This window comes from Callospermophilus lateralis, chromosome 8 (genome assembly GCF_048772815.1).
Source record: "Callospermophilus lateralis isolate mCalLat2 chromosome 8, mCalLat2.hap1, whole genome shotgun sequence".
NCBI classification, from domain to species: domain Eukaryota; kingdom Metazoa; phylum Chordata; class Mammalia; order Rodentia; family Sciuridae; genus Callospermophilus; species Callospermophilus lateralis.
This window is the reverse complement of record NC_135312.1, coordinates 1950471-1967036: the sequence shown is the minus strand read 5'-3', so window position 1 is coordinate 1967036 and position 16566 is coordinate 1950471. Positions and strand designations below refer to the sequence as shown.

The 16566-nt window shown below is 47.7% G+C and overlaps 1 protein-coding gene and 1 pseudogene across 1 annotated transcript in view; both read right to left on the bottom strand.

Annotated features, from left to right (window-relative positions):
* Positions 1 to 1909: 1909 nt before the first annotated feature.
* The window catches only part of Cfap99 (cilia and flagella associated protein 99), a 35830-nt gene continuing 21173 nt past the window's right edge, over positions 1910 to 16566 (bottom strand). The window contains exons 11-16 of the mRNA XM_076865125.1: positions 13338 to 13542; positions 5339 to 5480; positions 4943 to 5094; positions 4172 to 4377; positions 2120 to 2279; positions 1910 to 2026 (exon numbers count right to left, since the gene is read on the bottom strand). Coding sequence (XP_076721240.1) covers positions 1910 to 2026; positions 2120 to 2279; positions 4172 to 4377; positions 4943 to 5094; positions 5339 to 5480; positions 13338 to 13542 — 982 coding nt within the window. The remainder of the gene's footprint in view (positions 2027 to 2119; positions 2280 to 4171; positions 4378 to 4942; positions 5095 to 5338; positions 5481 to 13337; positions 13543 to 16566) is intronic.
* Positions 8869 to 12743, bottom strand: LOC143406006 (NADH-ubiquinone oxidoreductase chain 2-like; annotated as a pseudogene).

Here is a 16566-nt window from a genome sequence, read left to right as displayed (position 1 = left end):
CTCCTTCACAAGTTTCAGCTATCTTATCCCAAAAGGCTAACCAGGTTCACTGGGACCTGGTAGGCTTCTAAGTGAACAAGTGGAACCTCCAAGACCATTTTAGTTCCAGGCTCTGAGCTGGCACAAGGCTACTTATGCTGCATTCTTTTGGTCCAAGTGAGTCTCCAAACTAGGTTCAGAGATTGAGGAATATAGACTTCACCTCTTGATGGGAATGGTAAAGTCACAAGGCAAGGAGTTATGGGTACAGGGAGACATTCTGCCACAGCTTTAGGGAATGACCCCAGGCCTACTCCTACTCATGTAGATGGAGCAGTTTTCCACAAGCTAGCTCTTAGAACAGGACTGGAGAGGGGACCTAGTTGACTACCAATCAATATTGTTGCCAAGAGCATCCACAATTTATGTTGGGGACCTTGCTGACTGCCAATAAACATTGTTGCCAAGAGCATCCACAGTGTTGGTCTGCCATATCTCTGCTCTGCCCAGAGGCAAGCCTAATAGGTGAAGGTGAAGGACAGTTTCCTCCCTTGCCACAGCCTTGGTGCAGGCAACCATACAGACCTGCTCCCGTTGCAGAAGGCTGGCTTAACAGGAACTCCTTCAAGCCTGGAGACATATTCAACATTCCTGAAACAAACTGCTACCAGCTTGGAGATAGAACTCCTGCATCAGGCATGTCCTGAAATCCATCTGCCTTTGGCTTGCCAGTTAGGGGAGCTGGTAAATCCTTTTGAATCCTTCAGAGCTCCTGAAAGACTGACTTTCTGGACTAATCATCAGGGTATTCCCTCAATATCAAATGAAATGGATTTGAATAGCACAACACAAGATATAGATTTTTTTTTTTCATTAAATGAAATTTAATCTATTCTCAGCTCTGATTCAACAGGGAGATGGGAATTTCTCTTTACTAACCTGGGTTGTGGGAAAGTTCTGGAGTTCTAATACAATTCAGAATATTGGAGTAGGACTCTGACCCTTAAATCTGTTCTTGTCACTGCTGATGTGTGCTTTCCTGATCTGAAAGTGCTCAGAGGCCCAGCCTCCACTGCTGAGGTACCAGCTCTGCAGGTCAAAGGAGAATGGGGAAGGATGTCCCTCTTCTGAATATTTATCCATCTGAGAGTTTCTAGCCCCTCCCTTACTGCACCCCACCCAACGGACTGTCCACATAGTGAGCAGCAGCATGATGTGCTCTGTTCTAGAGGGCCAGGAGGCTCTTACTCCACAGGCCTGTTCTCAAGGTCACGCCTTCTCCAGCCAACAAATCAGTCCTGGTCCCTGCACTGGACCACCTGTTTCCCAGTGGCCCCAACCTTGTTGATTCCGGGCTCCTTCAGTACCCTGTAAAGTCACCCACGCTTAGCTCTGGGTCTGGCTCGCTGGACAGGTCACCTCTCTGAGCACCAATGGCCTCATCAATGAAATGAGAATGGGCCAGAGTTTCTATATGTCCAAAATCGCAGATTACATGATAAGGCATGGGAAGGGCCAGAATGGTACCACAGCACAACTGCACACAGGATCTTAGGTTCTCAGTTGAAGCCACTGGGTCTGGATAGCGGGTGGGAACTCCAGTGCTGATGATGTTCTGGAGCGGGGGTTGGGGGGTGAGGGCCTTGTGAATGATGACTTGCTGGGCCCTGAGGAAGGGCTAGGGTCTGGGCCCGAGGTCCAATTCAGCATATTAAAATGCAGGTGGGAAGTTAAATTTGAATTCCAAATAAAGAACGGATACTGGTTTTCTTTCACATGGTGACTGGGCGGCCTGCCTTTTCTATCACAGCACTGCTCGCGCAGATGCGGGCTGGGGAACAGAGGGCTGGGCGGGGTCGCGAGCAGCACGCGGGGGTCAGGGAGGTCTAGGGTCACGGGGCGGGTATGGCGGCCGGGCGCAGGGCGCGGCTCAGGTAGCCTCCAGGTGGCGCGCCGGTGCGATCGCCGAATCCCCGCGCTGCAGGGTCCGAAGCCTACGCTCCCGGCTCCTCTCCAGCTCCAGCCAGTGCTGCGCTTCCAGCAGCGCCTGAGGGCGGGGGGCGGTGTTGGCATGGGCAGGGCACGCCAGGGCGGCGGCCGAGGCCAAGCCGGAGCTCGCCTTGGCTCCCCGAAAGCTCACCCGTGACTGGCGGCGCTCAGTCCGCGGCGCCGGCAGGTGCAGCGGGGCTGCCTGCCGGCGGCGCTCCGCCACCCTCTCCTCGATCCTGCGCTGCAGCTCCAGCACGCGCTCGTCTTGGGAGGGCGCGCCCGTCACCGCCTGGGCTTTCTTCTGCTCCCACCTGGCCAGCGACAGATTGGGTTTAGGAGTGGCGGTCTGAAACCCGGCACCGCCCGGGGCAGGGTCACCTTGCACAGGGTTGGCCTGGGGTCCTGCCAGCATCGCTGCCCTTATGTTTCTTTTTAAAAAAATATTACATTCATCCGGGAGTGGTGGCCCACGGCGGCTGTAATACTAGCGACACGGGAGACTGAGGCAGTTCGATCACAAGTTCAAGGCCAAACTCAGCAACTTGGTCTCAAAATATAAAATAAAAAGGGGGGGGGTGGATTTAGCTCAATTGGTAGAGTGCTTGTCTTGAATGATGCACAAGGCCCTGGGTTCAATCCCCAGAACCAACAAAAACAAATAAAATAAAATAAAAAAGTCTAGGGATGTAGCACAATGGTAAAGCGCCTCCAGGTTCAATCCCCTGGAGTTTGCAGGGAGGGTTAGTATGCGGAAAGCCCCTTTTATCTCACTCTCTTCTTGACTCTCTTGTGCCTAGAGGTCCTTGTGCTTAGAGATGACTACTGCTAATTTCTGTGGTGTGTGTCCTTGCACACTGTCTCCACACATAGGCAATTTCCCTGTCTCATCAGTAGGTCTTGTTCCCTGCCAGAGTTGACAGTAACTGCACATCACAGTGTAGTGCATGTGTGGGTTCTGTCTCCTATGTCTACACTCCCTGTTGACTGTCCTGTCCCCCCCACCCCAGAAAAATGCTCCTGCTGAATTACTGCTGTTGGGGCTGGTTGCACACATGGGGTAGGGCTCCAGAAACTTGTTATCCAGAGTAGGGCCCTTGGAGACACTCTAACAACTGCTTTTGGGGTCAGCTGGGACCAGGTCAGCAGCTGGGAAGTGGTGAAGTTTCCAGGATGTGTACCACTGTGGGACCTGCTGTGGCCTGCAGCCCTCCCTGAGCAGTCCCTAGTTGCATGTGCTTTATCTGAACTGCAGCCAGAGCAGCAAGTGGCTCAGAGGACCAAGGGTGATGGATTTCTCCCAGTGACAATGAATTACTCTTTTCTCTTTTCTCCGTCAGACCTGTCTTCACACACCACGCCATTCCCAATCTGGGGCCCAGTGTGCTCTGCTGTAATAGTGAGGGTATTGAGGCATGGGGGACCAAGCCAAGATTCAAAGGCTAGCATGACCCTGGTTAGAATGGGGAGATATCTACCTGTGCCTGACTGGGTTGCCAAGTGACAGGCGCATGGGGCTGGAAAAAGTCATCATAGTGTCCCCAGAAGCAAAAAGCAAAAAGTAAAAAAGGTATGTGTGTGTGTATGTGTGTGAGTGTGTATGGTGCGTGGGAGCGCGCACACGCACATATACATGCACATTCATATGCTGTGTTTGATCCAGACTCTGGATCAAAAAAAAAAATTACAGCAAACAATCTTTAAAAGGTTTTAGTAGTCTTGGGATGCCTGGAAAAATGTGAATACAGAGGGGTCATTTAAAAGATGTTGGGATTTTTTTGTTACCTTTCCTGGTTGTGCCAGTGCTTTGGTTTTGTAGGACACTCTTCTTTTTTTAGAAGATGCATACTACATTTTTCAGGAATGAAGCATCTGATTGATGCCTGCAACTACTTCCAAATGGCTGTGCAGACAAATAAATAGCTAGCTGGTTAGATGAAGCACATATGGCAGAAGGTTGTGCACATGGCCTAGGTACAAAGTGGTTGTATTTAGGTCATGGGCATGGAAGCCATCACCACATGATCCCCACCATTTCTGTAGGCCTGAGAATCATCCACTAAACTAGGAGGTGTGGAGGGATTTCCTGCAAGGGGCCTGCCTGGCAGGAGTGTGGAGACTGCTTCAAGGAGACCCACTCTGGGGAATAACTGGCTTGCTGTTCCTTGTGCATCTGGAGGCACCCTTCTGGGTTTCAGGTACCTACCTCATGGCCGCAGTTTTCCCCATGGCCTTGCGGCACAGTGAGATCTGCTCCAATGTGTTCAGTAGCTCCTGGCTCTTGGCACGCTTGTCCTGGATGATTTGATCTCGCTTCTCCTCCTCCTCACGCCTCTGGGCCTCTCTGAGCAGGGCCAGTCGCTCTCGCAGCTCCACAACAGACATCTCCCCCTCCACACCATACCCGGGGATCTGCCAGATGTCAGGGGAGACTCCAAGCTGGCAGCTATGCAGCCTGCCCCGTGCCCTGCCTGCCTTCCTTCTGTTTCCATTCTGCCTCTGTAACATGCCCCTGTCTAGCTTCTCCAGCTGGAGCCCACTCTGTAACCCACACTGGCTGGACACCCTAGTAGGTGCCCCTTACCCCGTGGGGCCAGACCCCAAAGCCAGCTCTCATGGTACCTCCTGTGCTGCCTCTCATCCCATGAACCTAACTCCTTCCTGATTTCTCACACATGTTTCCAAGAAACTGTCCTCTTAGCCTCTGGATCCATCCAGTCCCAGCCATCTGCTCACCTTGCTCTCCCTGCATTGCCCTTCCAACCTGCCTCAGGGGTTGCAGGGGTCCAGTCTGGTGTCTGTCTTACCAGAAGGTCCAGGCCTACAGCACCCTGAGTGCTGCTGAGTCCACTGCTGGTGGTACCCCCACTCCATGAATTTGGGGATGGGCAAGATCTGGCTTGGTAGGAATTCTGGATTTGCTGTTCCCAGCACAGAGAATCACGCAGGGTATGAGTTCTGGGGACTGTGTCCTCACCTGGGTCAGGTCCACCAGCTTGCCCTTGCGTGTGGGCTGTGTCTCCAGTGCATGCAGCTGCGAGATGAGTTCACAGCGACGCCTCTGCTCCTCCCTGGCTGCCTCTGCACTGCGCTGCAGCATCTCCCGGCTCTCCTCCATTACCTCCTGAACTTGGGGACCAAGCAGAGTGCTGAGGGCATCCAAGAGTGCCTGGACGGCACTAGACAGAATCCACCTCCCCCTGGGAATTTCATGTTCAGTTTCTGACCAAGTGAGTCATCCTGGGAGGACCTGTCCAGTCCCAGCCCACCCTCCAGTGACCACAGCAGGTCACTCAGCAGGATGCTGGCCCAGGACCCAAGCAGGGAAGAATGGAGCCGAGCAGACCTCCAGGAACCTGGCTCCTTGCCATACCTATCTGTCGTCGGCCCTTCACAAGCTTCATCTGAGCCACTTTGACATTCTTCTGTGCCTCTGTCACTTGTTCCACCAGCTCCTTCATGGACTTGGCCTCTCTGAGCCTCCTCTCGGCACACTGCAGCATCAGCTCAGCTGTCTGCTCAGAGGACTCATCATTGTCAGAGCCCAGCCAGGCTCTCCTCCCATCCTGACCCAGGCCTGCCCTGACACCCCAGGGCTGGCAGTTTCTGGGGGGTCCTCTTAAGGTTGGAGAAGTCCCCCTGACGTCTTTCTCCCTCCCCGTGTGATCCTGGGGCTGAATTTGTTAAGCCACCCGGTCTGGGCTGCCCTGGAGTCAGAGTGCATATGGTAATGTAAAATAAATGTTCAGAATGGAGAAAGCAGGGTGGGGAGGATAGAGAACCTTTGCAGCTTTTCTGTAAATCTTAGGTCTGTCCTAAAGTGAAAGGTTTATTTTAAAAAAATTACTGTAGAGGGACTCAGCCTTTGGGTTCAATCCCCTGGGACCAAAAAAGAAAAAGGGATCAGAAAATAATTTTGTTGTTATTGTGGGTATTGAACCCAGGACCTTGCACACGTTATGCACATGCTCCACTGCTAGCCTGCATCCCCAGCACCACTTTTGAAATTTTGTAACACGTCAGAGAAATGCTTATGTGGAAGGAGGAGATGAAGAGAAAAAGTGGCTTCTCTCAAGGAGGTAGAGAGGGGCCAAAGGTGCCTGGTTCTGTGGCTCCCCAGCTTGGCCACACTGTCAGGGACAGGCAACCAAAGGCTGGAGATCACTCCACAGCAGGGAGACAGCAAGAGCTTCCTGTGGGAGTAAGAAAGAGGAGACTTCTGGCCAAGCAGTGCCTCTCACCTGTTATAAATGCACACAGAATTGGGAAGTGGCTCACATCCTTGGAGAAGACACCAACTTGGGGGCAAATCTTCCCAGATGTTCAGTTCTATCTCCCTTAGCCTTGAGCAGCTGTGTGACCTCAGGTAAATTCTGGGTCTTCCTGGGCTTCAGTTCCTTCCTTCCTTCCTTCCTTCCTTCCTTCCTTCCTTCTTGTTAATGGTGCACAGATATAAGCATTCTACCAACTAAGCTATATTCCCAGCCTTCAGGTTTTTTTAATTAAAATTTTTGTTTTTAAAATTTTGGGGGTTTTCAGTGTCTTTGCTGGGAAATCAGAGGCCGTATCCCTTCCTCGGCTGCATGGTGCACAGCACACAGAATAGGGCAAGGGCTCACTGCCCTCTCAGTGGCAGCATGGGCATCAGTACAGTGTCAGGGAGAAGAAAGGAGAGCACAGAGCAGGGGCCACAAATGTGCAGCCACCTGGCCAGGCTGGCAGTGAGGTTGAGGTCACCACAGATGAGTTAACGAGAGCCACAGCTGACCCAAGCCAGGATTGATGCCTGGCTGCATCTGAAGGAAGCCCAGGACCACCTTCTGCCTGGAGTTGCTCAGAGGCCAGCAGCCTGCCATGCGTCCCCGGTCCCTGTCTGGAGGTCCATCAGGTCCTGCAGACCTCATCCTGCTACCACAGAGTGCCACTGCACTAGGGCTGCACGTGGAGCAGGCCCCACATGTTCAAGCCCCTGCAGTGGCAGAGCACTTGCCTAGTACACACAAGGCTGGCGCTTGGATTCCCAGCTCCAAAAAACAAAGCAAGACAAAACCAAACCAGAACATGCTGGACAGGATTTACGTGACCAGAGCCAAGAGGAAAAGTGCCGCAAGTGCTGCCAAACTGAATGGGCTAATGCTTGGTAAAATGTGCCCACACAATAGTCCCCATGACAACTGGCCTGCAAAGGCTCTTCCCCAGTGGACCTGCTGTTGACACTGGCACAGGTGCTCTGCATTCAACCCACTGTGCCAATGGGTTAAAAAGCTTTATTCAACATGACTGATTATTCTCATTGTTAAGGAGTTAAGGATGACAGAAGCCATGTTGGGGTCTCCTGATCACAGTGCTCCTGCCCCACAAAGCCTCTCACCAGACTGCACCTTTCTTGCTCCCAGTTCTCATTGTTAAGGAGTTAAGGATGACAGAAGCCATGTTGGGGTCTCCTGATCACAGTGCTCCTGCCCCACAAAGCCTCTCACCAGACTGCACCTTTCTTGCTCCCAGTTCTGGCTTCCAGGGCCCTGCTTTGATGGGCTTTGTCCCTCCAGGTGGCCCTCATAAGGCAACTTAGGAGGTTCTTCAGGTCCTTCTCTGGTCTGGGCAAGGAGAGCGCCTGGCTGCTGCTGCAGTGCTGCCCTCCTGCCATTCTTCCCTGCTTGGGTCCTGCCCCTGCATCACCTCTCGGCTTCCACATAGGTCTACCCTCCTCTCTGTGGCTTTCAAACTCCAGGGAATGTCACAGGGATTAACCTCAGGAGTGCAAGGGTGAATTGACAGGAAGAAATTACTGGGCTAAGGAGGTGAGGATGCACAATTCTAAATATGCATGCACCAAATAACAGAGCTACAAAATATGTGAAGCAAATGAGCACTTGCCTAGCATGCATGAGGTCCTGGGTTCTATCCCTGGTATTAAAAAAAAGAGAAAGAGAGAAATGATCAAAATGCTGCACTAGGGAGGGGAAAATACAATCATATGTGCAGCTGCTGAAAAAGCTGTTCTTAAAACTCAACACTGGGGACTTCTGGGAAGATGGAGGGCACTTTTACCTGCCTCTCTCATTAGAGACACCAGCACCCCTGGCTGCTGTCTCTAATATAAACATAGGAAGACTCTGAAAGGGGAAAAGAAGGCAGACTGCCCAGGAGCCGCAGGCCTGAAACCTCACAGAGTGTGAGTTCTCTGGGTTTTCTGGTGCCAGTGGAGCTGTCAACATAGTAATGCCAATAGGTGCAAACTAAAAAAACCCACCGACATCTGCCGCTTTCTCTAGCCAAAAGACCAGGAAAAGGGCAGCCTGCAAGGACAAGATAACTCTAGAACCTAACCTCCAACTCCAGGAGGACTGCATAGAATGCTGTGTGGTCCACCTCATCCTCATCAGAGAAGACTGAGGGGGAGCCTGGGCTGGACACTCACCAGGCTGAGCTAAGGTGCACCAGCCGCAAGGTGGTAGCAGAGAAGCCTGCACAGAGACCTGGGGGTTCCATGGAACTTGGACTTCCACCCACCCTTGGTGTGAACAGAGCCTCTCCCCCACTACCTGGGGTGGCTAAAGGTGCTTTAGACAAAAAGAGTGACTAAAAGAGAGCTCTTGTTACATCAGGAAGTAAGAATGTCGGGAGCAAACACAGGTACATACAGAGACTTCCTCCTTTCCTGCCTTCTTAATTACGTCTGGGGTTGAAGCAAAAATCATAATGCTGTCTGATGTGACTCTAAATGTATGGAAAGGAAATATTTCAGACAGTTCTATAAAAGGGGGATGGCAAGGGGTGTAACATGACACCACGTGTAGACTATGTCCTGTGCTGCTGTATTTTGGGTCTGGAGTGTCCCCAGGGCCATGTGTTGAAGAGTGGTCCCCCAGCCTGAGGTATCACTGGGAGACTGTGGAACCTTCAGGAGGAGGGGCCTGGTGGCAGGAAGTCAGGTCATTAGATACATGCCCTCAAAGGGGAAAGTGGGACCCTAGTTCCTTCTCTTTTTCTATCTTTTATTTCTCAACCCCCATGAGATGAGCAGCTTTGGCCCACACCTCATGACACACTCCTGCTGTGATGTGCAACCTTGCCACAGGCTCAAAAGTAATGGGGCCAATCAACCATGGACTGAAACCTACAAAACTGTGAGGCAAATAAAACCTTTCTTCCTTTTAAGTAATCACAGATATTTTGTTGCAGTAACAGAAAGCTGATCAACACATGAATATATAATGCAATATCTTGAGAAACAATAAAAAAGTAAAGAGATGTACTATAATTATATAAACAACATAACTAAATCAAAATGGAATTCTGAAAAAAATTTGCCATTGAAAGGCAACAAAAACAGAGAAACAAACAAAAAGTAGAATAAACAAAACAAAAAGTGGCAGGCTTAAACCTAGCAAAATAACTAATTACATGTAACTGGTGAATATATATCAATTAATAGCAGCAATTAGCAGATTAAAAAAAACAAGAAACTTCAAATATAATCACATAGACAGATTGAAAGTAAAAAGGATAGAATATATATATATATATATATCATGCACACATTAACCATTAAGCAGAGCTTTAATATCGGATAAATAGACTTCAGAGCAAAGAAAATTGCTGGAGACAGAGAGGGTTATTAGATAATAATAAAAGGGTCAAGACCAGGAAGACACCAATTCTAAATAGGCATGCACCAAACAACAGAGCTACAAAATACGTGAAGCAAAATCCAATAGAGCAGAAAGAAGAAGAGATAATTTCACAGTCACAACTGGAGATCGTAACACCTCTCCTCAACAACTGATAGAACAACTAGACAGAAAGTCAGCAGATGCACAGAAAAATTCACTATTGTTATGGTTTAGATATTAGGTGTCCCCCAAAAGTTCATGTGTGAAACAATGCAAGAAATTTAGAAGTGAAATGATTGAGTTACAAAGACTTAACCCAAACAGTGAATTAATCCCCCAGTAGGGATTAACTGGGTGGTAACAGTAGGTGGTAAGGTGTGGTGGGAGGAGGCAATCATTGGGGGTGTGCCTTTGGGGTATATGTTTTTTTTCTGTGAAGAGCAGAGCTCTGACCCTGTGTCCTGGTGTGATGTCCTGAGCTTCTTTCCTCCACCAATTCTTCCGCCATGATGTTCTGCTTTCACTACGCACCTCATTCCACAGCCCTGAGGAATGAAGCTGGCTGTCTATGGAGCTGAGTCCTCTGACATGGTTAGCCCCAAAATGAACTTTACCTTCTATGATTTTCTTGTCCCTGCAGTGAAAAAGATGACTAAAACAAGTGCTAACCAGCAGGAGCCAGTCAACGTCCATGAACTATCCAATGACAGCAAGCAGAGTATGTGTTCTCTTGAAGTGTTTCACATAAAACATGGCAAGATAGACAACATCCTGCTTTGCGTGGTGACACACACCCATAATCTCAGGAACTGGTGCAGGAGGATCACAAGTTTGAGGCCAGCCACAGAAACTTTAGCAAAATCCTGCCTAAAAACAAAAATGAAAAAGACTGGGAATGTAACTCAGTGGCTCAGTGATTGACTGCTCCTGGGTTCAATCCCCAGTATGGGGGTGGGGAGGGGAAGGAAAGGAAATCAATAATAGAAAGACACAGGAAAGAGGCTGGGGCTGGGGCTCAGCATAGAGCACTCGCCTGGCACGTGGGAGGCCCTGGGTTTGATTCTCGGCACCACATAAAAATAAATAAATTAAATAGAGGTATTGTGTCCAACTACAATTAAAAAAATATTTAAAAAGAGAAAGACAACAGGAAAATCTCCAAATGTTTGGAATCCATACAATACACATTTCACTTCTAAATAATTCATGGAGGAAATCTCAAGTGAAATGGAAAAAAAAATGTGTCAAAGTGAATGAACATAAAATAAAATACATTAAAATTAGCAAGACATAGCTAAATCAGTAAATCAAAGGTGATGCATATCACCAAGTGCTTGCAATAGAAAGGCAGAGAATTCTCAAATCAGTAACCTAAGCTCCCATCCCAAGAGCCTAGAAGAATAACAAAATAAGCAAACAGAGGGAAGTGAAGATCAGAAACCAATTTAAAACAGCAAAACAATAGAGAAAATCATCAAAACAAAAAGCCAACTCTTTGGAAAGATGAGTAAAATTGAAAATCTCTAAACAAGAATTGCAGATCAAAAGCAAAAAGATACAAATTGGGAATACCAGGAACAAAACAAGTTTTATCATTACAGCCCTTACAGACATAAAAGGATGGTAATAGAATATCACACACAACTTCTACACACATAAATTCGACTTTGTCAAATGGATTGATTCTTCAAAATATGCAAACTGTCACAGCTTACATAATATGAAGTAGATTGTTTGAATAGTCCTACACCCATTTGTCATTTTAAAACTTCCAAAAAAGCAATCCCTCACTAGGGGTTAAGCTCAATGGAGGAGTGCAGTGTTTGGCACTAGAAAGGTCCTGGCTTTGATCTCCAGTACAAATAAATAAGTAAATAAAATAAACTTAAAGGAAAGCAAAAGCCAATCTTTACCTTTTTTTTTTTTTTTTTTTTTTTTTGGTGCCAGGGATTGAACCCAGGGGTGCTTAACCACTGAGCCACATCCCCAGCTCTTTCTAATGTTCTATTTAGAGACAGGACCTCACTAAATTGCTGAGGCTGGCTTTGAACTCTGGTTTGCATGTAGAAAAATAAATTTAGGAGTGCTATAACTGCTATTAATGTTGGTAAAATAATGTTATTATTTGATATGAGTTCTTTAGTGATAATCCACCTTGGGGTGAACCCAGTTAGGGGTGGAAGTCCTCCTAGTGATATTAGTACAATGAGAGTTGTCGAAGTTAGAAGGGGGAGTTTGTTTCATATATTTGAGAGGGATAGGGTGGTAGTTTTTTTGTTATAGTGAAATAATATAAATATGTTAATTGTGAGTATAATGTAAACAATTAGATTTAACATAGTTAAAGTAGGATTAAATGTAATAATTGCTATTATTCAGTTTATATGTGCAATTGATGAGTATGCTAGATTTTTTTTTAATTTTCTAGTTGTAGTTGGACACAATACTTTTTATTTCACTTATTATATTTATGTGGTGCTGAGGATCGAACCCGAGGTGAGTGCTCTACCATTGAGCCTCAACCCAGCCCCTTGCTAGAATTTTTTATAGTTGAGTTTGATTACGTCCTCAGTCTCCTAACATGATGGATAAAATCGCCATAGATAATATTAAAGGAGAGTTAATAGGTGGTGCAATTTGGTATACAATGGAGATTGGAGCGATTTTTTGTCATGTTAGTAGAATTAGTCTTGATATAAGCGGAATTCCTTGAATAACTTCTGTAATTCAAAGGTGAAATGGAGCTAGTCCTATTTTTATTGATAACACGATGGTAAATATAAATAATGAGATTTGGTTACATGAGTTGGTTAATGGGATCCTCCTGTCTTAGTCTCCCCAGCTGCTGGGATTATAGGTGTGCACTACTAGGTTTGGCTTAGAAAAAGCAAATCTTAAAATTGAATGCAAACAGTTAAAAATGGGTCTAACAAAAGAAGTAATTTGGGGCTGGGGTTGTAGCTCAATGGTAAGAGCTTGCCTATCATGTGCGAAGTACTGGGTTTGATCCTCAGCACCATATAAAAAATAAATAAATAAAATAAAGGTATTGTGTCCAACTATAACTAAAAATATTTTTTAAAAAAGAGGTAATTTGAGTGATCTTGGAGAGCGTGTCCTCTGACCTCAGGGACTCAGTGGGACACACCTGAGGAGAGACATGGCTACAGATTGGACCTATGAGGCCAGTGGGGGCCCTCCTTGGGCACATCTGGGAGATACTGGTAGGCACAAGCACACAGGGGATGCAGGCTGGGAGCATTCACCTAGATAGTCTGTCCTTGGTGGAGAAAGAGCCAGGACTGGCACATCAGATCTTCTAAAGTGGTAACCTGGACACCCACAAGTCCCCTCCCCCCGCAAAGCAAACATGTTACATGCAAAGGTGTCCACCACTAGAAGGTTTTGCCAGAATCTCAGGGCTTCCCCTGGGGCACCCAAGGATCCATGGATCAAATTTCCCTGCTGATGGGAGTGGGAGGCAGCCTAGAGCAGAATGGCCTGATAGTCCTCTCAGCCCTGGTGACATGAAACTCCTGAAACTTGCCTGCTGGGGAAGGTACAGAGAAACCATGTCCATCCTATGGGTCTTGGAAAGAAATGACCTAGGATTAGCCTGGGAGCCAATGGCACAGGGACTGCCAGGCTGCAGCAATAGCACAAGCCTTCAGCTCTCTGCCCACCATGGCCCATGGCTCCTGAGGTCACACAGCTCAGCTGCCGCATGATCCCAGCTGCTCATATGTGGCACATCACCTCCTCTTTCTTCTGGTCTGCCTTCTGCTTGTTTTCCTGTATGAGGGTCTGCCGGGCCAGGATGGCCTCCTCATGGCTGAGCTTCCCCTGTAGCCGCCGGCACTCGCCTGCAGCCAGCTGCTCCTCCTGGTCCTTTGCTTGCATCTTCCTCTGCCACTCAAGGAACTCAGAGAAGTCCCCAGCTCCATCCACAAGCTTATCAACCCTGGGGACAGAGGGACCAAGGATCAGGTCTACCAGGAGGCCACAGGTTCCCTGGAAGGTAGAGGTCCTCATAGGCATGGGCTGCTACCTACCCCCACACCCAGACACATCACCAACCTACCTACCTAGCATTTGCCACTACCTAGCATAGACCACCCCTTCATCCACTTGTTAGCTATTATGGTTTGAATTTTTAATGTGCCCCCAAAAGCTCATGTGTTAGGCAATGCAGGAATGTTCAGTGGTGAAATTATGAGACTTTTAATCTCATCTGTGGATTAATCCATTTGATGGGTTAATAATTTAAATGGATTACTGAGTGGTAAATGTCATCATCAGGTGGGGCTTGGCTGGGGGAACTAGGTTACTGAGGGCATGGCCTGGACATCATCTTCCTCCCCCCCTCCCCCACACCCTCACTGCTTTCTAGCTGCCATGAGATGAACAGCTTTCCTCAATCTGCCCTTCCACCATGATGTCTGCCTCACCTTGAGTCCAGAGCACTGGAGTTGGCCAACCACGGACTGAATCTTTGAAATTGTGAGCCCAAAATAAACTCAGTGCCTCATACACGCTGGGCAAGCGTTCTGCCACTGAGCCCCAGCCCCAGCCCCTAACCTGGGCTGGCTTAAGTCCTTGTATTAGGTGGACAGTTTAGCCATGAGCAGGTGGATAGGGAGGACAGTCAACTGCAATAGCTTACAGGGGAACCTCAGACATGTGCACCCGACTGGGGTAATAAAAACTTCACAAAGCAGACAAGCAACCGGAAAATGGGAACTAGTATGCCAATCCTCTACAGGTACACTTAATTATAACCCTTAAGGGAACTATTATTTCAAGACCATGTCACACCTGTCCCTTGTGACCAGTCCTCAAACCCTCTCCTTGTAACCAGGTCATCAGGACCCTCACAAAGAACAGTTGTTTAAGGCTCAACAGAGGGGTAATAAGCCACCTAGGAGAAAGAAAAACCAAAGCTAGAGTAAAGGGACCCAAATCCTTAAAAATCCTGGCTCTGCAAGGGTTAGTCCTCCCCGGGCAACCCCTTTGGTACCTAAATGTCTGTACTCTAACTTTTTTTTTTTTTCCTTTTTTTATACCAGGGATTGAACCCAGGGGTACTTAACCACTGAGCCACATCCCCAGCCCTTTTATTTTTACTTTGAGGTAGGGTCTATCAAGTTGCTTAGGGCCTCACCAAGTTGCTGAGGCTGGCTTTGAACTTGCAATTCTTCTGCCTCAGCCTCCCGAGTCACTGGGATTGCAGCTATGCACCAGGGCACTGTATTTTTACTCTTTTAATAAACTCCTGCTGTTAATTTTGAAACTTATTTGAAATTCTTCCCGAGATCATAGGAACTGGTGGCTGGGAACCCCTTACCCCTTTGGCTCTGTGGGTGGGTGCCTCTGCAGTGCTTTCACAGCCATTCATTGACCTTGTGCCTCTGGCCGCACCGACTTCCCAGGAGGTAGTACTCCCTGTAGCAGACCTTTAGCCTCCACCAGCCAAAAGCTGCAAACACCCTAGGAGAACACCTCCGTGCTGCAGGAGAGACTTCCCTGCCTCATTGTGGCCCACCTACCTGATGACCCCAGCCATGTACCTAGTGACAATACTGATTTATGACTCATTTGCTCTGTTTGTTTCCTCTTCAACAGTGCAGCTTGTCGTTCTGAGTAACTTGAATCCTGGGCCTTTATAACTTGCATTTATTTCTCTTAAAGCAGAATTATTTTGTCAATACCCCCTATTGCTGGAACACTCCAGATAAAATAGTTTTGTAGACAAGGTAAATGCTTGGCTTTAGGATGACCAGGATTTTTACCTGCCAAATGTGCCCACTGCCCAGATTGTGGTAAGAGTAGCAGTTAGGGGCTCCTTTTCAGGGACTCCTGTGTGAACTTACTGCTGCAAAGCTGAGCTATACTCTATGGTAATGAGCTTGAGGTGATTAACAAAAGGATGGGGAAAGGCCAGGGCATAGGCAATGGCTCCTCCCAGGAAGGCAGACCTTTCTGTTATTAAGGGCTAGGGCTGGGACTCAGTAGTAGAGCACTTGCTTAGTACATGTGAGGCACTGGGTTCTATCCTCAGCACCACATTAAAAAAAAAAAAAATAAAATAAAGGTATTGTGTCCATCTATAACTAAAAAAATTTCAAAAATTCACCTTAAGGAAAAAAAAAAGTAATGTAAATCAACACCCACAGGACTGAAACTGAGAGAAAAAGGGAAAAGGAGAGTCTCTGGTACTCATCCCAGCAGACTGGTTTTCATTAGACAGTTATCAAAAAGTGGAATCAAAAATGGAAAATGATGGGTAAAATTAGGCCCATGGTACAGCACTGTGGAAGGCTGGGAGGGACAGAGAGAGCCTTTGCTTGGCCCCCATCATTGAAGGGCTCCATATAGGTATGTTCCATTTAAATTCAGAGAATTTAAAGAGATCAGGGGGCCAAGATCACAATGAGAAATCTGATTTGAAATCTCCTGTGAAAACAGGCAGCCATATCAAGATTTACCTTTTACATGAGAGCAGGCAAAGTGGCCTGAGGTGGAGAAGAGAAGTTACAGGGACTCATAAAATTGTAGGGGTTGACAGAATTATAACATTTGGAGGTTTTCTGTGGTGAGCAGGCTGTGCACTGCTCTGAGTGACTATGGAATGAAAAAAAGCTCTCAGGCTGTGCCTGCCCTGGTGACTCCATGGTGTGCAGGACAGCAGTCCTCAGGCTGCACCTGCCCTGGTGACTGACTCCATGGTGTGTAGAAGAGCAGTCCTCAGGCTGAGCCTGCCCTGAGTGACTCCATGGTGTGCAGGACAGCAGCTCTTAGGCTGTGCCTGTCCTGAATGACCTTATTTTGTAAAGTAGTGGTTTGCCACAAGCTACTTTATTTTGAGTATAGATGCCAAGGTGATGACCCCACAAGTTAACAACCTCCCCTGCCAGGCATCAGTATAAGGAACAAATTGATAAAAAGCATCTATTCAGGGGCTGGGGTTGTGGCTCAGTGGTAGAGC